This window comes from Sorex fumeus, unplaced genomic scaffold (genome assembly GCF_029834395.1).
Source record: "Sorex fumeus unplaced genomic scaffold, SorFum_2.1 ptg000124l, whole genome shotgun sequence".
NCBI classification, from domain to species: domain Eukaryota; kingdom Metazoa; phylum Chordata; class Mammalia; order Eulipotyphla; family Soricidae; genus Sorex; species Sorex fumeus.
The window spans coordinates 2,744,693-2,769,417 of NW_026606181.1; the positions used below are offsets into that span (position 1 = coordinate 2,744,693).

Below are 24,725 nucleotides of genomic sequence, written 5' to 3' on the forward strand. Positions count from 1 at the left end.
GTTAAGCAGCTTGGTCAGGAGCCAGAGAGGCAGTTCGTGGGCAGTGACTCGGGGTCTCGTTGGGGTGGGAAGGAAAGGGCCGGATCCTCCCCATCCTGTGAGGCCCTGCGTGTCTTGTCACTGCAGGCCCAATCCTGACTGTCCAATGGCCTCTGGAGGATGGGGGCCACCGAACCACCAGAGAAACTGGTCAAGGCACGAAACCTATTCCCACCTTGGGTCGCCTGGCTCCAGTAACCTACTGTGGGGACTGGACGCATTTCTGCCCAAAGCCGCTGGGTTTCGAGATTTGTTTCTGAGTCTCTGGGATCATGGTCATTAAGCAGTTTGATCAGGAACCAGAGAGGCCTTGCCTCCATTTATATAGCTGAGCCGGAGGTGGTTTGTGAGTATGTCTTCCACATACCTAACTTTTGGCCATTTACTTTCTTGGTAAACTTTGCCCAAGTTTTTGGGGTCTGGCCAAAGGTACAGCAGCAATTTTGGGGTATCTGGAAGTCTAAAGGCGCCATCATCTGCTGATGCACTCGCCTCACTGGTACAGATTGACCTGCTGGAAGCACCATAGCCCCCTTTTTTTACTTTCCAATCACACAACTAATATTAGTTGTCTTTCCAGAGTTGCAAGATTTGAGGTAAGTTCAATAATTAGTGTATAGGACAATCTTTGATAAGTGTAATAGTCATTGTGATCATTATTACTTTTTCTCTAGGGACTAATATGTCCACAATCAAATATTATTTAAAAAGCCACCTTAAGATGAAACCTTGTTTCTTCTCTCTGAATAGAACTACATCTCTAAATTCATTTTTTCTTCCTTTCTTTATTTTTTACTTTGAGGTATTTAAAAAATATTTATATTAAGGCTTTAGCCATGTTATATTACTATTATAACAGAGTGCCTATATCCCTTCACCACTGTTCCTAGATTCATTTTCATAAATCAGTCCTCACATTTTCGTGGCACTCAGTTCTCTTGACAGAGTATCAGGATTTGCTCTTATTGAAGCCCCCAAACAGAAACAAGAAACAAAACAAGGAATTGAAGAAATTGGAATATATAATCTTAATAGAGATGGAAAGGGCTCTCCACTCTCTCCACTCCCCCAAAGATCAAACACACATTCTTTTCAAGTACAAACCGCTCATTTTCAAGGATAGACCATATGATGAAACAAAAACAAATGTCAGTTAATACTAAAGGTTGAATTATATAAAGCAACTTATAGGATCATAATGTAGTTCTGTGGTTAAAATAGAATTAATGACAAAAAGAATTCTAAAAAATAACTCAGTATATGAAGATTAAGTAATATTGTAATGATTACTAAATCAATAAGAAAAATTTTTTAAAAACCTCTTAAATACTGGAATTAAATGAAAGTGAAGGCAAAGACATGAGCTATCAGAATTATGAAACACAACTAAAGAGATAGCCAGAGGAACATTTATAATAATATAGGCCTATGTAAGGGGACAAGAAATGTCTCAAAAAAGCCTTTCATAACTCCTTTAGGGGCTTTAAAAGAATAAGTAAACTAAAAGCGAGTGGAAGAAATTAATTACTAACATTAGAAGAGAGGTAAATAAAATAGAAGTAAATGAAAAATTCAATAGATCAATGAAACCTAATTGGTTCTTTGAAACAAATTATACAGTGGCTATGCTGACTAAGAAAATAAGAAAGAAAATAAAAAATAAAGTTAAATTAAAAGAGAGAAATCACAAAAGTTACCGCAAGATATAAGTATCATAAGAGATTATTACAAATAATTTTGTGCCAATAAATTGGATAACCTGAAGAAAGGGACTGACTTTTAAAATTTACTTAATCACACTTAATCACTTAACTTCCCGTTAGTCATCGATTTGCTCGAGCGGGCGCCAGTAACGTCTCCATGTGTCCCTCTCGCGTGCTAGTGTAGCCCAATGGCATCTGTTCGCTCTGGGAACATGAAGAGCCTCAGACCGATCGTTCATGATCTTGATGAAGAAGTCTGACCATCTGGTAGGTGGGCGGCCACGCGGTCTTTTGACATACCGTGGAATCCAGTCGGTAACAGCTCTAGTCCAGCGGTCGTCTTTAAATCTCATTACGTGACCAGCCCATCTGATTTTTGACACCATGGCAAATGAGACAGTGTCCCTGATTCTTGATCGTTGACGGATGTCGGAACTCCGGGCTGGCGCGGGTATAAGAGGGTGCGGGGCGCCAGGCTCGGGGCTCCCAGGGTGTCCAGGCGGCACAAGGGGGCAGGCCTCTGAGGAGACCCGAGCATCAGCAGGAACCATGTGGATCCGCATGCGTACCATGGACGGGAAGGTGACCCGCCCCGTGGACTCTCTGTCCAAGCTGACCAAAGTCGAACAGCTGAGACACAAGGTCCAGGTGCTTTTCCACGTGGAGCCAGGCCTGCAGAGGCTCTTCTACCGGGGCAAGCAGATGGAGGATGGCCACACGCTTTTTAAAGTTTACACTCCTAAAAAATTTACTTAGGAATAAATTGAAAACCAGATCGTATCAATTATAAACACTGTAACAAAAGAATATTCAAAAGTCTTCTTAGTAGTAAAATTCCAGGATGATATGGTCTCACTTAAAATGTACTAACAACCATCATAAATGGCCTCATTCTTATCCTCAAATTCTTTCAAATGTAAAAGAAATGTTTCTAAACACACTTTACAAAATAAGGCTATTCTAACAAAGTCAAACAAAAATAAACCTGTAAAATTAGGTCACAGAAAATAAGTTATCAGAGTGAGAGAAATATTGATACTTAATGGTCAGTTATAGCATTGGAAAATGTGTGAAAATGTATTCCTAAAACAAAGATAGTATTACAAGCCAATGCCACCTTAATTAAAAACAAAATCAAGAACAAAACTCTGAGTTTCTTTCCATAGGTATTACGATTGTGTAGAAGTCTGAGAATGACACTGCCAAAAGAGTACTTTCTGAAAAGTAATTTTTGGATAGATAAGCACATTTGATGATCAGAATTTTGAGACAAAAAACTATTTTTTATGTAGGAGTACTGCTATTTATTCAGCCACTGATTAGCTGATTGAATTGTGCATGAACTCCACCTTACTTTTTATTCCATTTTTATAATTTTATTTATTGAATCACCATGAGAGCAGATACAAAGCTTTCGGATCTAAGTCTCATTCATACAATGAGAAACCCGTACTTACACCAGTGCCCATTCTCCACCCCCAACAACTCCAGTATTCCCCTATCCTACACCCTCCCCCTACCTGTGGGGCTGATGATTTCCACATTACTCTCTACTTTGATCACATTCAATATTTTGACACCAGACCCACCATTATTATTTGAAATTTTACCCCAACACTCAGATCTGCTGAAAAGGAAACAGTAGACAATTTGTTTTCTATTGCTTGTTGTGAATAACATATGATGTCATGTGGCTGCAGTAGTGGCCACACGATTTTGAAATTACAAAATTTTAACACTTAAATCTGGAGGGATTTCTGCCAAAACCTGCTGGGTTCCGAGATTTGCTCCTGAGTCTCTGGGATCATGGCCGTTAAGCAGCTTGATCAGGAGACAGAGAGGCCGTTCGTGAGCGATGACTTGGAGTCTTTTTGGGATGGGGAGGACAGGACCGGCTCCACCCCCATCCCATGAGGCCCTGCATGTCTCATCTCTGCGGGCCCAAACCTGACTGTCCAGTGGCCTCTGGAGGATGGGGGCCACCGAACCACCAGCAAAACTGGCCAAGGCACGAAACCTATTCCCACCTTGGTTGGCCCAGCACTGGTAACCTACTGCAGTGACCGGATGCATTTCTGCCAAAAGCCGCTGGGTTTCGAGATTTGTTTCTGAGTCTCTGGGATCATGGCCATTAATCATTTCAATCAGGAACCAGAGAGGCCATGCCTCCAATTATATAGCTGAGCCAGAGGTGGTTCGAGTTGGTTTGTGGGTGTGTTTCCCACATGCCTAACTTTTGGCCATTTACTTTCTTGGTAAACTTTGCCCCAAGTTTTTGGGGTCTGGCCAAAGGCACAGCAGCAATTTTGGGGTATCTGGAAGTCTAGAGGCACCATCAGGCTGCTGATGCACTCGCCTCACAGGTACAGATTGACCTACTGGCGGCACCATACCCCCCCTCACCCCGACAACAAAACTATTTTAAAGCAGCATTTACAATTTACAGTTGGAGAAACAGAGCTGGATTGAAACTTGACAATTGATACAAGATGGAAATGATTGTCAAGAATAATCTCTGAAAGTGCATTAGGTTTATAGTAGAAAATTGTGAGAATCCTCCTTTCTTAATTGCTCTATTTACTTCCTGACTAGCATTTTAGGAGCACCCTCACTGTACATGTAAGTATCACCTTGAGGACACTAGCTGTACTTCAGGCATTGACATTAGTCATAGCATAACAAATAAAACATTTTCATTTAACTCCAAATATGTACTTCCTCTCTGACCAAAGTGCATAGTAATATATTTTAAGTTATTTTATTACTGCTCTTACTAAAACTGCTATTGAAAGCGTGCCATATGTTTGAACAACTTTAAACACTGAACATGAATTTTTCTCTAGAGTTAATCATTTGATCAACTGGTGAAGAAGCTGAGGTGAAATAATTTGCTCAAATTCCTTCTTCTAGGTTGTAACAGTCAGGATTCTATTTGAAACAAGGGAGTGATTCTACTACAGTATTTATACTCTTGAGCATCATGACGCTTCCAAACTTACTGTTACAAACAACAACAACAAAACTCAGGCCTGTTTAATAATCATAAAACTTTAAATTTGTTCTCAATTTTTTTTCTCCTTCTGGAGTCCTATCCCAGTAAATTATCTGCAGGTGAGTTCTATTACTTTTCTGCTTTTTGTTATTTCTCCCAAATGAGGAAAAAATAAAATTTTAATGAAGATGTTTTAATAGTTTTTGTATACTGGGATGGAAGGAATTGATCGGTTATCTGAAAAGAATTGTTTCCAAACATACATCTTCTTTGTTAAAAAGTTTTGAAATATAAAAAAATAATCTAGTTGTAAGTGTTATAGTTGCCATGGGCAAAACTAACATAAAGCCTATTTAGTTAAGTGCTCTCTATTGTATACTCTAAAATCACGAAGTTTTGTGTTCAATAAACTTCTTTGCTATTTAGAAAATTTTTATAGTCTCCATTTCCCTCTCAGTGTGGTTTTCTAAAAACAGGTGAATACGTGTCAAATCACATCACACAATCTAAGTGTGCAACATATAAAGGCTGTAGAATTAAGTTTGTACTTTTAGCAACAAATCTGTTGAGTGATTGACATAGCGAATACCTGAACAGTGCAGAACTTAAGACAGGATTGTCACTCTTTTTGTCTTTCTGAGGTCATGACTTGTTATTTTATATGTCACATTCAATCTTGGAAAAAATGAGATACAAAAGTATAGAGATACAATAAAACGTTGACAAAAAATTCTTTTGCTAATTTTTAAAGGGGCAATCAATCTGTGACTGCAAATACAAGTTTGGCTTTTTGGAAAGTGCAATTTCCTAAATTGCCAAGTTGTTAGGAGAGAGAAAACAACTTTCCCATTATATGGAGAGTTTTAAAGGAATTCTTGATTGACATAATCAGAATGAGTATTTATCTGAAGAACACCATACACCAGTTTGAAGAGTTATAAGCACATCCCTGTTTATTTTTCTCTTTTGCACAAAAAAGTTGGAAACTATCTAAGTGTATATTCTTTTACATAGACATATAGCTGGATAAAGAAAATGCAGTATATATACACACAGTGGAATACTAGTCATCTATATAAAACAGTGAATTCTGCCATTTCCAATAACATGAATAGATTTATAATTTATTAGCCTAAGCGGAGTCAGACAAAGGAAAAACAGTATAATTTTATTCCTTGTGGTAGAAAGAAAAAATGAACAAAACAAGCAAAAGCAAACTCAGACTAAAAAAAGAAAAATAGTTGGCTGAGGTAAAGATGAAAGGAGGGTGAGTAAAAGGGATCAATTGTTTGGTGATAGGTGGAAACAGATTTATGTGAATTTGGAAAAAGGAGCTACAAGATGACAGTAGAATGAGAAAGAAATCTTAGGCGTAATAACTGAACGGGTGTGGTATTTGTTGTATTGTTGAAGAAAGATACAGAGTATTTATGTAGTAAGCCTATAAACAATTGAGGCAGGAGCATGGGCAGAAGCATTAAGGATTGATAGGGAAATGTGCTTAGAATAAATCTGCAGCTATAATGAATCTAATAAATTTAATATAATGAAAACTCAGAATTAATTTACTGGGTCAGGCTAGAACTAATTAGCAAGTATGAGTTAAAATAATTTCACTATGTTAAGAGTCTTGAACACTCATGCATTGGCTCCCAAAACTATTTATTACTAAATCAGACATTTGTAAATATGCATTTCTTGAATTTATGTCACTATTCAAAAAATCTATGTCTTTTCCAATAATTTAGTGCATCCTGTTTTCTCTCATTGTGCAGGTTTTCAGAAATCTATACCATACAGATAAAATATGAATTTCAACCTATATTTGTATAATTTAAAGAATTTTCATGAGGAAAGTTTTGGAACATTACACTAGAATATGCAAATTTGTGATATATTTCAGTTCATTCTTTTGTACACCCTACTTTTCCCGCAAAAGATCATAAGTTTATTTCCATTATAAATCTTAGTGCATTTTATATCAGCCTAGTTATCTATCAATTGTTAGAAGCTAGATTGATACTTAGATTAGTTTCAAGTATTAATATAGTTATAGCAGGTAGTTGAGATATGCGTTTAAGTTGCTGATTTGAGCTTTATATTCTTTCCTAATGTAAGCCTATATTGCTATGAGTCTCTCTACTAGTATATCTTTTGATGTGTTCCATGTATTTTAGTAGTTTACCTCTTCGTTATCATCAGTTTCAAGAATCTTTTTATTTCCTTGTTGGCACCGCTGATATTTATTAACATGTTTTTCAACCTGCAGGTGTAGTGATTTTTCCATATCTTCTAAAAATCAATTATTTTATTTTTTAGGTACCACATAGAAGGAGTTATAAAATGTTTATCTTTGACTTACGTCACTGATCATGACACTTATGTGTTCAAATTTCTTATTGCAAATAGAAGGATTTCATACTTTCTTTAGGTTCTGAGTCCTAAGAGATTTACGATAAATTGTTGTGAGCTAGGGAGGAGCTACAATAACAAAAGTAATTCATATGCTTGTGCTATGTATTAATCAGATTCTGACCTCTGTACAATGAATTTTCTGAAATTATAACAGATTGTTATAAGATAGTTATAACATTGGTGATTTCTACTTAAATAAATTTATTTGTAGTCTAAAAATAGTATCATTGATTAATACAGTTTCTAATTATAATGATATTGTGGAATAGAATTTAAATATTAAGGGTTCTGCCATCTGTTATTTAAGTGAAGTTATTACTAAAAACTAGGGCTGGAGCGATAGCACAGCGGGTAGGGCGTTCGCCTTACAAGCGGCCAACATGGCCGACCCGAGTTCGATTCCTCCGCCCCTCTCAGAGAGCCCGGCAAGCTACCGAGAGTATTCGATATGCCAAACACAGTAACAACAAAGTCTCCAATGGAGACGTTACTGGGCCCGCTCGAGCAAATCGACGATCAACGGGAGGGCCTTTACCTTTACCTTTACCTTAAAATGTAACTAAATCATGGTCAGAAAATGTAATCAGTACAAATTTTCTTTGTCAGTCTGAATACAGACTGCTTTCATATTAGTATTATTGGAGTATTTATTGTGACATATTAAAAGCAAATGGATATAGTTTACCAGCTTTGTGAAAACTATAAATAAAAGATATAAACAATTATACACTTATTCTAAAATGTAAGGAAAAATTTTAGTCTTAATATTTTAATTTTTTGTGATTTATTTCTCCATCTCATGACACTTTGAAAGTCATTGTTTTATCACCATCCCAAAATGAGCATGGTGTGCCAAGCAATGCACAGCGTTAGTGACCATGGCTGGAAAAAGAAAACTGTAAAGTCATAGGATTTTATGTCATTTTTTCTAACAGTTAAGTTTATTTTTATTAGTCTATCCAGCCAGCTCAGACTGAGACAAGCTATAGAGTAAAGAATACCATGAAACTGTTTTACCACCTTCAGTTTTCAGGACATCTTTTGTTTGAAAGAATTTTATATGTGTGCACTAAGCAGTTACTATTTCCTTTGTGAAATTCCATTATAAAATGCTTAAATAATGATTCAAACTTTCTCAGATGATAACTGTCTCAAAAGTATGGGTCTTCAATTTAGGGAGAAGCTTTGAAAAATAAAGCATTGCTACTGTTGAAGATCTACTGACAATTAATTTCCTTCGACAGATGTGCCATAATATCTTAGAAACTGAAAGTTTCTTAACAACTATGAACATTTAGTGTAAGATTTTCAGCATATATTTAATGTTTGAGTAGAACCAACTTTCCAAAGATCTGTGTATAGATTCTCAATATAATTTTCAAAGTACATTATGTCTTATTAGTTTGTATTGTTCCACCAATAATTTATGACATACAATATGTGTCTGAGAATACATGCACAATAGGGCATAATGATAATGGAAGGCACTTAGGAAGCTAATTCTTACCACATTAAATGTTTCTCTGTGTATCCTCAATGCTAAGAATAAAAAATCTTTTTTCTAGCTCTTTGTAACTCTCACATACTCTCTTCTTCACTAAATGCCTCATTAACTTTATCTTAAGTGGGCTTTGTTTACCTAGAAATTGTGTTCATTGGTAAATAGGACTATTTTTCAAAATGACAAAAGCACTGTGTCTGTCTCACTGTGTGACTCTGAAATGCATTGCTAAAACTTTCCTATTTAAAAATCAAAACACAGATTGGACATTACCTTACAAATTCTCTTGGATTAAAATCTTTCTCACCCCTCTGCATAGTTGAAGTCCTATTAGTTCTCTCCAGGCTGGATTGGATCCAAGTTCTTATCTTACAGCAGTGACTGATTCTCTGCTCTCCAGCACACAGCATGTGCTCATGACCCAAGAATCAAATGTGTGTTTGACCTTATATGTCTGTTCTGTCACAGTTGCCCCTTTGGGAGTGTTTGCTATCTAATTTGTATGCTACATATTAACCAGATGTGCTACAGTAGAAGAGAGAATAGCTCAAATTTTACCTAGCGGTTGTACGCCTGTGGTGACCACTCCTTCTAAACCAGAAATTGAGAAAGATTGGTTGACAAATACGAATAAACGCGTGGGCACGGGTGAGATGATATACAACAATCCTGAAAAAATGACTATGACATTAAGTTTAGATACAAATTCAAATATACCCTTTCTGTGGCACTCACATCCTTGGTGAAAAACATAACCACCACCATTCATCCAGGTACCCGCCAGGTGGCAGGGCCCCTTCCCAGGGCTGTGCGTCTAACTAGATCCCCTGAGAATGGCTGGTATTCACCCTTGGTCTGTGGGGAACGGGAATTGAGGCACACCGCGTGAAACCAAAGCTGAACTGTTCCGGGCACCCTCTCCTCATTCATCCAGGTACCCTCCCGCCGGCAGGGTCCCTTCCCATTGTTGCGGTGGCATAAGTTACCCTCTTAGATGAAACTTTCACTAGGTTAGCTTAACCACCAGAAACACATTAGTCCATAATTCATTAAGCCCATCTCAATTTATTCTGCATCTCAAGCAGAATAGTAACAGTGAGTGTGAAGGTCTAAACCACACAGGTCACAGTGGTAAAGCAATGCAGAAGCCCACCAAGATTACTTATTGAAGAGGCTAGCCCAGAAGACACCAACAGTTAAGGAAGTGCTGGACAACCTCTCTGACAAGGAATTTAGAAGGGAGCTAATGAGGATGCTTAGGGAACTAAAAGAAGCAATGAAAAGCAATGCCAATAAAAGACAAGAGGATTTGAAGTAGAAATGAGGAAAATGCAAACAAAATTACAAATGGAAATGTCAGACCTGAAAACCTGGTAGTCGAATTGCAAAACACAGTGGAAGGCCTCAGCAGCAGAGTAACAGCTGCTGAGGACAGAATCAGTGAGCTTCAAGATGAAGTCCAGACACTCTCCGGAAAAGAGCCATGGTCACGGTCACGGTCCTCCCGTTGTTCATTGATTTGCTCGAGCGGGCCAGCAACATCTCCATCATGAGACTTGTTGTTACTGTGTTTGGCATATCAAATATGTCACAGGTAGCTTGCTAGGCTCTGCCGTGCAGGCGAGATACTCTTGGTAGCTTGCCAGGCTCGAAAACAGATGGCAAGAGAAGATCGTGATGAAGCCAAGAGGAGTAACATAAGAATTACTGGAGTCCCAGAGGAACAGCAAGAAAATCCTGATGAAGAAACTGTCAAAGACATCATTGCTACAACATTTCCAAGAGCTGAAGAAAACATGTGACCACATTCAGGAGGCCTGAAGGGTACTAGTTAGAAGAAATCTGAATAAAAACACTGCAAGACTCTGTCACTGTCACTGTCTTCCCATTATTCATTGATTTGCTCGAGCGGGCCCAGTAACGTCTCCATTGTGAGACTTGTTACTGTGTTTGGCATATCGAATATGCCACGGGGAGCTCAAGACACATCCTGATCAAAATGACCAAAACCTTATATAGAGACAAAATTCTGAAAGCAGCAAGATCAAAGAGAAGAAAATGACATGAAAAAAAAAATCTTGTTCACAATTGTGCTCTAGAAAATCAAGTACCTAGGAATCAGCTTAGCCAAGGAAGTAAAGGATCTGTACAAAGAAAATTACAAAATGCTACTTCAGCACACAAGAAAATGGAAAGATATCCCCTGCTCATGGATCGGGAGAATTAACATTGTCAAAATGGCAATACTTCCCAAACATTGTACAAATTCAATGCGATCCCCATGAAATTCTTCAAAGATATGGAGCAATCACTCCTGAAATTCATATGGAACAATAAGCCCCCACAAATTGCTAAAGCAATTCATGGGAAAAAGAAAATGGGAGGAATCAACCTCCCTAACTTCAAACTCTACTACAAAGCAGTAATAATTAAAACAGCATGGTACTGGAACAAAGGCAGAGCTGCAGACCAATGGAACAGGGTTGAATATACTGACATCTCTCCCCAAACATATGATCATCTAATCTTTGACAAGGGAGCAAGAATTGTGAAGTGGAACAAGGAAAGCCTCTTTAACAATTTGTGCTGGCAAAACCGAACAGCTACATGCAAAAAACTGGGCTCAGATCTCTGCCTAACACCATGTACAGAAGATCAAAATGGATTAAAGACCTCAACATCAGACTGGAATCCATAAGGTACATTGAAGACAAAGTTGGCAAAACCCTCCATGACATTGAAGCTAACGGTACCTTCAAAGATGTCATGCCACTGGCCAAGCAAGTGAAAATAGAGATAGACAAATGGAACTATCTTAAACTAAGAAGCTTCTGCACCTCAAAAGAAACGGTGACCAAAATAAAAAGACAGTCTACAGAATGGGAAAGGATATTCGCCCAATACACATCCGACAAGGGGTTGATATCAAGGATATACAAAGTACTGGTTGAACTCCACAAGAAGAAAACATCCAACCCCATCAAAATAAGGGGTGACGAAATGAACAGAAACTTTCTCAAGGAAGAAATCCGAATGGCAAAAAGTCACATCAGAAAATGCTCTACATCATTAATCATCAGGGAGATGCAGATCAAAACAGCAATGGGATATCATCTCACACCACAGAGACTGGCCCACATCCAAAAGAACAAAAGCAACTGGTGTTGGCACAGATGTGGTGAGAAAGGAACCCTCCTTCACTGCTGGTGGGAATATCAACTGGTTCAGCCCTTTTGGTAAACAGTATGGTTGATTCTCAAAAAATTAGAAATTGAGCTCCCATTAGACCCAGCAATACCACTTCTGGGAATATATCCCAGAGAGGCAAAAATGTATAGTCGAAGTGACATCTGCACTTGTTTGTTCATTGCAGCACTGTTTACAATAGCCAGAATCTGGGAAAAAAAACCTGAGTGCCTGAGAACAGATGACTGGCTAAAGAAACTTTGGTACATCTGCACAATGGAGTTCTATGTAGCTGTTAGAAAAGATGCAGTCATGAAATTTACACACAAGTGGTACTACATGGAAAGTATCATACTAAGCGAAATGAGTCAGAAAGAGAGGGACAGACATAGAAAGATTGCATTCATCTGGGGAACATAAAGAAACAAAATAGGAGACTCACACCCAAGAATAGCCGAGATAAGTACCAGGAGGTTCACTCCATGTCTCGGAGGCCAGCCACACACGCTAGCAGAAAAGGCAGCTCAGATAGAGAAGGGAGCACCAAATAAAGGATGTTGGGAGGATCCTCCCAGAATGGGAGATGCATGCTGAAAGTAGAGTATAGACCGAACAGGATTGCCACTCAATGCCTCTTTTGCAAACCACAGCACCCAAAAGGAGAGAGAGAACAAAAGGAAATGCCCTGCCACAGAGGCAGGGTGGGATGAGGGGGACAGGGCGGGGGGAGGGATACTGGGATCAGTGGTGGTAGAAAATTGGCACTGGTGGAGGGATGGGTATTTGATGTCAGTGTGCTGAGCTCCATGGCTCCCCAGGCCGGTTGTGTTCTTCCCTGCCGCAGCCATGAAGTGGATGTTCAAGGAGGACAACTCACTGGAACACAGATGCGTGGAGTTGGCCAAGATCCGAGCCAAGTACCCCGACTGGGTTCTGTTGATTGTGGAGAAGGTGTCAGGCTCTCAGATTGTGGACATGGACAAATGGAAGTATCTGATCCCATTTGACATCACTGTGGCTCAGTTCATGTGGATCATCAGGAAAAGGATCCAGCTTCCATCGGAAAAAGCCATCTTCCTGTTTGTGGATAAGACGGTCCCACAGTCCAGCCTAATGATGGGACAGTTCTATGAGAAGGAGAAACACAAGGACGGATTCTTGTACGTAGCCTACAGCAGGGAGAACACCTTCGGCTTCTGAGGGCCGTGCTGGGCCACGCCCCCCCCCCCCCTCGTGTCCCTCGTACATAGCTGGGCAGTTTCCGTTCCTGCCAGGACCTCCCAGACAGACACCTGTTAGTGCATTTGTAACTGGATTTAGTTCTTTAATATATTATTGGAAGGTTTTGTTTCCTTAGAGTAGTAAATTATCACACAGAGTTTTATTTCAAGTTTTCTTTTTGTGCTGTCCTCATGGCTACCCTCTCCCGGGAACACTTTCCTCTGGGGGCCATGAAGATGTTTCCATTCGAAGTGAGGTAGGTGGGACATTCAAATTAAAGGGGAGACCGACACTTGCTCTGGATTATGTTTGAAGTGTTAGGTGGCTAAGTATTAAAAGCATCCAAATTAAACCCTTCGCAATCAAAATACTTGCTTCACTAGATTTTGTTGGACTGAACTAATATGTTCCTCTTCTGAAACTATTAAATAATTAACAATAAAATTTCCTCTTATAAAGGCAAAAAATTGTAAGTCTACAACTGTACCTCATGGTATTTCACTAATAAAAAAAAATAATAACCACCCCATTCTCCCTACCAGAAATTTCCACTAATCACGGAATTTTTTTGAATTTAATTTATATAGAATATCAATAGACTTTGTGTGTTAAGTTAGATTAATTACTTAAAGTGCTTTGACTCATCTCAAGAAAATAGTTAATTATTAGAAAATTTCCTAGTGGATCCATATACTTTGATTTTAAGTTCAGATATAACAGCTTTCCAATTATAGTAAATAAAAATTCAAAAATATTCACCATTGAAATTTCACATTTTAGAAAAATTCTAAACACTCAGGGGCCAGAGAGAGATAGCACAGTGGTTAGATTACTTTTCTTGTACATATCCAACCCAGGTTCAATCCCCAGCAGCACATATGGGTCCCCTGAGCAATGCCAAGAGTAATACCTGTGCAGAGCCAGGAATAAGCCCTGAGCATTGCCAGGTGTGACTCCCCTAAAAAAAATCAAATACTCAAACTATATCTATTTATCTATCTGCAAACACACATATATGCCACACTATTATGTTTTTATTAATGAGAGAGTAAACAAAATATTGCTTTGAGCATAGAAAAATACAACGATCTCCTAGCACATTCAATGCTAAAGTAGTAATTCCTGGTGTTTCATTTTCTTTAAATACCACATACATGCATACCACATACACATATATTTAATTCTGAAAATTTAATACTGCTTTCAGTTTTTGAATGCCTTAGAAAACATTTGTTGCAATCAAGGAAAGTTTTCAAAGTATTATTGCTAATAAAAGTATTTCAAATTATTCATTCTCAGTTGTATAGAGGTTTTAAGGGGTCTATGCTGACAGCTGCAAGTCATCTTGGAGAATTCATAATGAAGGTAACTCAGGAGATTTATTCTCTTCCATATGGAAAAAATAATACAGTCTTGACATTGATGTATGCAGTGTATTTTTAAGATGACATTTACACAATACTGTTCTTACCAGTAAAAAGTAACAATCCAAAGAGAAAGCTTTTCTACAGTATTGGACAGTATAATTGAAGAGTCCTAATCCTCAAAATAAGTCCGTACTATATGAATGGAATTGTTTAATATTCCATTTTCTATCACTAAATGTTTATTACCTAAGGGCATTCATAAGATAATCAAATGTAACTTAACAAAGATACAAAATGATAAATAAAATATAATGTTTTCAATTTGATTTATTGTAAGAAATGAGCACATCTTTGTGCATGTTTGCATCGTATGTCAGAATGACAGATTGGGACTTACTCTTGATTAACCTTGTTAGAAACAATAAATTAGGTATGTCAGAGTGGACTTTGGTTAATAAGACCCAATATAAAAGTAACTTGAAAAGTCAATGAGAAGAAAACAAAGAACCAAGTTTAAGGTCAGCCTAATTCTCAAGGTTAAAAATGATAATGTCACAAATAGGGTAGAATGTTTTTAAGGCACTATAAGTCATGTAAACCACAATTCATATTATCAAATTTTGAAGAGAACTAATTTTATTTTTATTGATTATTTCTTTTAATTCTAAGCCTTTATTCTCTCCAGAGATAAAATTTGTAGCTTCCATCCTATATGTGTATATTTTTCCTCTGCTATTCTTTTCTGTAAAATTATTTGAATATCCAACTCAATGGTTTATCAAAGTTTTACTCCCCAAGATACTTTCACCTGAGGTTTTACTAGGCAGTTAGCCTCGCCAGATGTATAAAACCCCTGACAATTTTAAAACATATAATACCTGATATTTATTAACTAAGATTCAAGCATTAGCCAAATTTTTCTAGATGATGTGATCTTGTTACTGAACTGCTATAGACTGACTGTTGAGTTAATGCCTACAACTCCGCCCTCACCCCTCTCTCCTTAGTTCATCTCTATCCTACCACTCAATCTTTCGTGGTTAGTGCTACAGAATGAAAATTTCAAGTAGGCCAAATTTTATAGTGATTTTAAAAATTGAACAAGAATTCTCTTATTTACTAGCCTTCTGTGAGTACTGAAGATCCACAATGGAATGTCACCTCTATGAATGGAGTGATGGAGTTGAATCTGAGGAGAGACTCCACAGTTCTAGTTTTCTTTCATCTGGAAAAAACATCATGTAGGTTGCTAAGATCTCTGAATTCAAGGGAAATAGGCATCATCAGATCAAGACATCTACTCAGCTGTATCCTACCCTATGTTCATTTGTCCTTTGCATGGAATTTATATTCTGGATTGATACTATATCAAACCTGAAGCAGCTTTTGGCAATTCTCCTTAAAGGTGAAACTTATACTAGGTATTGCGATCCAACTGAATTCACTTTATTGTTTCTATCAATTATGTCCTCTGAGGCTACAACATTTTTTAGTGCTAGTTTTTTTCCATGAAGTAGTTCTATATCACTCTCATCACTCTCATCCCATTGTTCATTGATTTACTCGAGCAGGCACCAGTAACGTCTCCATTTGTCCCAGCCCTGAGATTTTAGCAGCCTCTCCTTACTTGTCTTTCCCAACAATTGGAGGCACTTTCAGGGTCAGGGTAGTAAGACCTGTTATTGTTACTATTTTTGGCATATCAAATATGCCATGGGTAGCTTGCCAGGCTCTGCTGTGTGGGCGGAATACTCTTGGTAGCTTGCCAGGCTCTCCAAGATATATATATTTTATTTGTTGCCTAAGCATTATAAATACCTAAAATTATTCTTTTACTAAATCATCCGATTTTTTTAAAAAAGGAATAAAATATACATGATAGGTACACATAATTGATAGTTGCCACACACAACTGATAGATACCTATGTCGAAGTCACCAGTTACCAAAAGTTGATATTAAGCTTCCTAACTCCATGTCCAATCCAATTCTGCCTCAAATCACTATCACGATCATCCTGTTGTTCGTTGATTTCCTTGAGCAGGCACCAGTAACGTCTCCTTCTTCCTAGTCCTGAAATTTTAAAAGAGCCATCTCAATGCTCTTTCAGGATTAGGAGAATGAGACCCATCATTGTTACTGGTATTTGGCATATTGGGTATGACACGGGGAATTTGCCAGACTCTGCCATGTGGGCAGGATACCTCTGGTAGCCTGCCAGGTTCTCTAAAGGAAAAATAAGATAATAAGATGTCTGCCTCAAATATAATCCCAAAATCCCAACAAAAAAATCTTACTTCTATGGACTAGAAGTAGTTGTATTTAAAAAAAGAATTATTAGAGCACCATAATTTATAAAGTCTTGATGCCATCTTGATCTCCCCAAAATTGCAGCATCCCTGCTGGGGGTTACCGATCCCGGAAATCCCACCCTTGTCTGGCCCCTGGCGCCATCTTGCCATCCCTGGAAGTGCTGAATCCTGGCCAGTGGGCCCTGATCCTGGAAGTCCCAGCCCTTCCCCGCCCCCAGGGAATTTTTTTCAATACTGGAAGTGAAGAATCTCGGCTGGTGGAATCTGATCACCTAAGTCCCGCACTTGCCCCGCCCCCACCGCCATCTTTCCGCCCCTGTAAGTGCCAAATCACGGCCATCTGGCCCTATCAGGAAGTCCCACCCTTGCCCCACCGGCGCCACCCTGTCGCCCAAGAAAGAGCAGAATCTCGGCCAGCAGGATTCAATCCTGTAAATCCCTCTTTTGCCCCGCCCCCAGCCCATCTTGCTGACCCTGAAGTGAAGAATCTCAGCTAGCAGACCCGATTCCCTAAATTCCACCCTGGCCCTGACCCCGGCTCCATATCCCCACCCCAAAAAGTAAAATAGCTCGGCAGGCGGGATCTGATACTGCTAGTCCTGCCCTTGCTCAGCCCCTGGCACCATCTTGCGGTTTCGCGCGGTGTGCCTCAATTCCCTCACGGAAGTGAGGGACTAACGCCATGAAAAGGATTTAGAGGATTTGGAGGATTTGGGGTATTTGGAGGCTGGAGTGCTAGCACAGCAATAGGGCATTTGCCTTGCACACAGCTGGCCCTACCTAGCCGGGTTCAGTTACTCCGCCCCTCTTGGAGAACTGGGCAAGCCACCGAGAGTATCCCGCCCGCATGGCAAAGCTTGGCAGGCTATCATGATGTATTCGATATGCCAAACACAGTACCAACAAGTCTCAAAATGGAGATGGTACAGGGCCCCCTCGAGCAAATCGATGAACAACAGGAGGACAGTACAGTGCTAAAGCACCCGGAATCACAAAGTTCTTTATAGTTGGGCTTTTGATATACAGTGTTCCATCACCAAATCCCTCCACCAGTATTTCCAGATGCTACACCCCTCCCCCACTTCCCCCCTGTTGTCTTGACAGGCCTGCCTTTTAAATCTTGTTATTAAAGTTTTTATTATTAAAAAAGTTATTAAAGTTATTAAAACACCTGAAGAACTTACCATCAGTACTCATCAATACATTAGTTCGGCTCTTCACACGCTACCTGTCTGAATGCAAGGTTCCATCCCAATGGAAACCCAGCAGGACTGTACTACTATACAAGAAGGGAGACATCCACGACATTGGCAACTATTGCCCAATCTGCCTATTGTCTGTCATCTACAAACTGTTCACTCGAGTCATCCTGAATAGGATTAGCAGAACACTAGATGAAGGACAACCATGTGAACAAGCCGGATTCCAAAAAGGATTCAGCACCATCGACCATATCCACACGATTACTAAGCTCATTGAGGTTTCTTGGGAGTTCAAGATGCCGCTCTGTCTAACGTTCATTGATTTAAAGAAGGCCTTTGATTCTTTTGAGATGGAAGCGGTCATGGAAGCCCTAGCCAATCAGGGCATACAAACTCAATACATCAGGATCCTTCATGAGCTCTATTGCAGATTCACTACCAAGATCTCACCATTCTACAAAGAAGTAATCATCCATATCAAGAGAGGGGTTCGGCAGGGTGATACCATTTCACCAAAACTCTTCAGTGCCACCCTCGAGAACATCATGTGATGACTGGAATGGGAAAGCATGGGAGTGAAGATAGATGGTCAGCAACTACACCACCTCCGCTTTGCTGATGACATCATTCTAGTAACACCAAACATTAGCCAAGCGGCACAAATGCTGAACGACTTTGACCGTGAATGTGGAAAGGTCGGACTACAGCTGAATCTTACGAAGACAATGTTTATGAGAAACAGCCTTGTTCGTGACGCTCCATTCACTCTCAACGGAACCACCATCTCCGAATGCAACAGTTATATATACCTAGGTCAAGAAATCAACATGATGAATGACCTGGCACCTGAGTTGCGCAGGAGGAAGAGAGCGGCTTGGAATGCCTTCAAGAACGTTGACGAAATAACTAAAAGGACAAAGAACCTCCAGCTACGAGCACATCTCTTTGATTCCACTGTTCTTCCTGTATTAACATATGCCTCAGAGACCTGGACCCTACGAAAACAGGATGAGAACGCTATTCGGGTCTCTCAAAGAGGAATCGAAAGAGCTATGCTTGGAATATCACGATTCACTCAAATGAGAGATAGAATCCGGAGTTCTGATCTTCGTCAACGCTCAAGAATCAGGGACGCTGTCTCATTTGCCAAGACATCAAAAATCAGATAGGCTGGACACGTAATGAGGTTTACAGACAACTGCTGGACTAGAGCCATTACTGATTGGATTCCACGGGACATCAAAAGATCACGTGGACGCCCACCTACAAGATGGTCAGACTTCTTCGTCAAGACCCTGAATGATCAGTGCCACCCTTGGCTCTGCATGTTCCTAGAACGAACAGATACCATTGGGCTACGCTAGCACGCAACCGGGATGAATGGAGACGTTACTGGCACCCACTCGAGTAAATCGATGAATAACGGGGATTAAGTGATTAAGTGATTAAAGTTTGAGTCTTGGAATTTTAGTCTTATTAACCCTGTTGTTTCGATAGTTAGATCTATCATTCCCCCTTAACTGAGATCCCTTAACCTCTGCCCAATTTTCCTCTCATTGATCTCTTCTCTCTCTTTCCTTCTTCCCTCTCCATATTCTGGGTCCATGGGTCCAAATATCTCTCCTTAAATCATTGCATTTCCTTAACTGGTTACTTTAAACACCACATCCAAGTGATATCATCCTGTGTTTATCCTTCTTCTCCTTTTCTCCAGTTAACAAGGTATTTTCCAGTTCTTTTTTCAGGCCGCAGCAAATTTCATGACATCATTTCTTATAGCTGAGGAATATATATATATATATATATATATATATATATATATATACCGTTTGTATGTACATCTTCATGATCCATTGAACTGCTGTTGAATATCTAGGTTGATTACATATCTTGGCTCTTTGACTGAGTCTTGCCATGAATACTGGTGTGCTTCCGACCTTTTGAATGAATATTTTGCTCTCATGGGGGTTACATAACCCAAAGCAGCTCAATACTAAATTTACTGAGAACTCTCCATTACCGTTTCCACCAGGTTGTAACAGACATAATTCTCATCAGCAGTGAATTCCTCCAAATCCTTTTCATGGCATTATAATGCCATGGAAAAGTATTTGAAGGATTTTGAGGATTTGGAAGCTGGAGAGCTAGCACAGCATCAGGACGTTTTCCTTATGTGCAGCCGGCCTGGCTGAGCTGGGTTCAATTCCTCCAACCCTCTTGGAGAGCCCGGCAAGCTACCCAGAGTATCTCACCTGCATGGCAAAGCCTGGCAAGCTACCCGTGACGTATTCCATACACCAAACACAGTAACAACATGTCTAAAAATGGAGACTTACTGGGCCCGCTCGAGCAAATCAATGAACAACGGGAATGTTAAAGCACTGAGATCACAAAGTTATTCAGTATTGGGCTTTTGATGTACAATGTTACATCTTTTGAACGAATATTTTTCTCTCATGGGTGTTATATATGGCAAACACCCTACCGTTATGCTATCACTCCAGCCTCCAACTCCTCCAAATCCTCCTAATCCTCTAAGGCCTTTTCATGGCCTTATTCCCTCATGGAAAAAAGATCTGGAGAATTCACTGCTGGTAAGAATTATGCCTGTGTCAGCCTGGTGGAATCAGTATGGAGAGTTCTCAGTAAATTTAAAGTTGAGCTGCTTTGGGGTATGTAACTCCCATGAGAGAAGAATATTCATTCAAAAGGTTGTAAGAACACCACTATTCATGGAAAGACTAAGTAAAATAGCTAAGATATGTAATAAACCTAGATATTAAACAGCAGTTCAGTGGATCATGAATATATATATATATATGGTGTATATATACTACTCAGCTATAAGAAATGATGAAGTCATGAAATTTGCTGCTGCCTAAAAGAGAACTGGACAATATATCATGTTAACTGGATAAAGGGAGAAGAAGGATATACACAGGATGATATCACTTATAAGTGGTATTTAGGGTAACTGGATGAGATGTTTAGATCCTTGGACCCAGACTATAGAGACGGAAGAAGGAAAGTGTGAGAAGGGATAGATGAGATGAAATGGGGGCAGAGGTGAAGGGAACTCAGGTACATCAGTGGTAGTTAAAAATGATAGAGCTAAATACTCAAACCACAGAGTTAATAACACTGACATTCCAAGACTCAAACTTTAAAAACAAGATTTTAAAGGTGACTATCAATATGACATGTTCGGACTGGGGGAGGGGTGTAGGAGAGAGAAGCTCTTGCTTTTGAATGCAGTTTTTATTCTCCTTTAGTTTCACACACTTCATTTAAATTATTATGATCTGACCTTGCCCTCAGCCATTTTCATGACTTTACATACATGTTGTTGTATTCTTTTCCTTGTCTGCCAGGTTTCTCTACCTCGTCCAGTACAATGATAGTTTCATTGAATATTACTTAAAGGCACTGTTCTTTGGACCTGGAGCAAAGGTACAGTGGCTAAGTCACCTGGCTTTCACAAGCCCATAATAGGTTTGATCCTTGGCACTCCATTTGGTCCCCTGAGCCATGAAATAGTGACTCCTGAGCCAGGAGTAAGCCCTGAGTGCTGCCTGATGTGTCACAAATAAATCAAACATAACATGCACTGTAACCAGTATTTGTCATTGATTGATTTTGAAATTGTTATCATGCTCAGTTTGCTGTTATGAAATTATGGCTATGACTTCTAATCCTTTTTTAGTATTCATTGCCTTGCTGGATTCTATATTTGCTTATTAAACCATCCATCCAAATGGTGCAGTCTGCTGTTACATAGTATGACTATATATTTTCTAGCCATTGCAGAGTACTTTGATTGTGAAGTCCACTTCATTACTCACAGTTGTTCAGATTGTATTACCATGCTCTGTAAGTAATATCCCCCAATTTAGGCATGTGTGTTTCTGCTATGCATAATGCCGTTTCTGCTATGTGCACTATGTCACTGCAAGTTTATATACAATCCACTAATTTTCCTCCTGAATCTTTTACTGCTCTTCAAGTCCTCTGACAGTCTACCTTGGCATTGTCAAAGAAGATATGCAGCAGCGTATCTTGAGCTCCGTGAGTGGGAACAATTTTAGTCAAATTATCTTTTGATCGGGCAATGAATTCCACAAAAGGTAACTTCAACCCTTCTTAACATTAATGAAAGGCTGACCTGTGAATCTTGGGAAATTCTTTTCCCCAAGCTTTTAGCCAACAGTTGTGAACTTGGGAAATAGCCTTATTGCCATAAGCAGGTGGTAGTTCTCCATCTGCCCAAATCCCAGTTCCTGTCAATTTATACATAGGAATATCGATCTACATGTTAGCTTTTCCATTTCTAATCCCCCATCTCAAGCCTCATTCCCCTACTATGTTTTAAATTGTAAACATTTGGCAGGGGAGATGCCAAAAAACATGTAGATTGTTCCCAAACAATCAGTGCAGGGATCGTCCACTCTGTTGTAACTAAGCCAAGAAGTCCCATGGTATTAGGGGGAGTCCACTCCTCACCGCATGCCAGCCTGGTTAAATTACTTTAAGAGGAAAGGAGTAAGCATGTATTTGCCCTCCCCTCCTGGGAATTCTTCATTTGCAGTGATAGGAACGACAGACACAGGATACAAATATGCATCCATAGTCCCTCCTAATGAGCCTGCTGAATTCTTCCCTGAAGTTTAGATAAGACTGGTAAGCTGGCATCTGCCACTACTGTTTTTCTCGTAGAGCTGAGGGAGGAGCAGGTGATGTGGGAGGCCAAAGCCATTCCTTATTCTCTTCTCTTTTTCTTAGACTATGTTTCTCCAATTTTCCTAAGAAATCCTTGTGATGAGTTTGGATGGGTGGAGGTTTAAGTTTTTGAACAGAAACAATAAAAGTGTCATTAGCCTCCTTTTCCTCCTCAGATGGTTTCTACTCAGAAATGTTCTAATTTCTCCTCCTTACTTTCCTTTTTCTCCTAATTGTAATAAAGTTGATAAGACCAAGTAACACAGACTTAGGCATGGATGCCCCTTTTGTGTGGGCCTCTCTCTGTTCTAAGATCACTTTCTTCCGTTGTTTGGACACAAAATTCCCTGTGAGGGTAGCCAGGAATAATAATGCTGCCTAATAGCCTAAAATAATTGTTGAAAGTCTTTCTTTTTAATTTTAATTCTGATGTGAACATTAGTGATTTCAGGAGCTGAAGGTACTCCCCCTCTTTGCCCCATTATTACCCTGATCAACCAAACCACAGAACACTCATCTTGGAGCTTCGCTTACTCTTTTTTATCAGCAGGGATCCCTCCTGCAGTTCTGCATACTCAGTTTGTCAGGGGTTTCCAATTAGAGCAGATGTTGACACTTTCTACTGCTTCAGGTCCCTGTTCTGGACCTGTCGAGGGTGAACAGACTTTGAGTCAGTGACACTGCAAGGATTAAGGAAAGAGACATAGATTTCTGTCTGAGAGAAAAATCATAGTGTCAGGGGCCTAACAGCTTCTTTAGGACTGAGAACATTGATGTGGACGAACACAGATGTTCTAAAAATTAATTCCTCACTCAATAAGATGCATTTACAATAATCACTGTTTATCTGTCTACAAACATGTGTTCCAGGGACCCTCTGGGGTGTTGGGGATCAAACCCGGGTCACCCACATGTAAGGCAAACGCCCTGCCCAGAGTAATATCTCCCCCTTTCCAAACAGTTTCTATGGAAAGCTGATTTCCTTTGCTTTTCTGTGTTCATGCTGCCTTTGTGGGCTCTCCCTTGCAAGGGCCTGAGAGGGTAGAGTCTCCAGTGTACCTCCTGGGGGTGTGCCTCCCTGCCGCCGCCTGGGGGCCTGGGGGTGTGGCCTCAACTGGGAGCTACCTGGGGGCGTGGCCTCACCTGGGGCCTGGGGGTGTGGCCTGCTTCCCTCTTTCTGGCCCGTCTTTCCCCGCGCGCGCGACCTCGCAGCTGAGAGGACATTTCTCGCTGTCCTCTTGGAGGAGACTCGCTCCTGCCGGTGCGCGCCTGGAGGGTCGTGGCTGGGGCGCGCCTTAATGAGGGTCTGTCTGGCCGAAACTCGTCCGTGTGTCCGTGTCGTTTGGTTCCGGCTGTTTCTCTGGGAGGGTCGCAGGCTCGGGCCAGCCCAGGCCTCGCGTTTCCCCTCAGGCTGGGCCTCAGCCGCAGGGCACGGGGGCGTTTTCTCCACCGCTTACCTCGCCGGGCCCTTCGCTGCCTTCGACTTTTCCCTGCTGTGAAGCAACAGGAGCGCGTTTGGCTTTTCCCTCACGTTCCAGCCAGGGCCCAGAGCCTCCTTCGCCAGAGTTAGGCGGGTGGTATTTTTTTAAATTTTCCTCACCGTGGGTCTGGAGCAGTAGCACAGCGAGGAGGGCGCGGGCTTGCAGCGGCGGATCCGGCTCCGATTCCCAGCATCCATGTGGTCCCCACAGCACCGCCAGGGGGAATTCCTGAGTGCAGAACCAGGAGGAGCCCCGTGCATCTCCGGGTGTGACCCAGAAAGCAAAACAAAAAATAAATAAATTTTCCTCCCCGAGGCCCAACGAGTTTTCCTCACCGAGGCACAGCAGATTTTCCTCACCGAGGCAAAACGAATTTTCCTCACTGAGGCCACGTAGTATTTTCTGAGAAAGATTAGAGATGTGAGCGGGGAGGGAGGGCGACAGAGGCAGGAGCTGGTGCTCGGGAGAGCCGGGCTGGCTGCGCCAACAGCCTGCACCTGTGCAGATTTGCCCTTCGTAGGCCGCGGTTCTGGCTTTGGCTCAGCGTGGCTGTGTGGCGCAGCTGGGAAGGCCCCCAGCCCGCGTGGATGT

General features: G+C 40.5%; 1 protein-coding gene across 1 annotated transcript; it reads left to right on the forward strand.

Annotated features, from left to right (window-relative positions):
* The first annotated feature begins 12,650 nt into the window (after nt 1–12,650).
* On the forward strand, nt 12,651–13,054 carry LOC130044747 (gamma-aminobutyric acid receptor-associated protein-like 2). Its single transcript, XM_056137377.1, has one exon. It carries the CDS (start codon nt 12,683–12,685, stop codon nt 13,034–13,036), a length of 354 nt encoding a protein of 117 aa, XP_055993352.1. The 5' UTR covers nt 12,651–12,682; the 3' UTR covers nt 13,037–13,054.
* Nucleotides 13,055–24,725: the final 11,671 nt, after the last annotated feature.

Coding starts and splice junctions, on each gene's coding strand:
- LOC130044747 (XM_056137377.1), top strand. CDS start 12,683: ATGAAGTGGATGTTCAAGGAGGACAACTCACTGGAACACAGATGCGTG.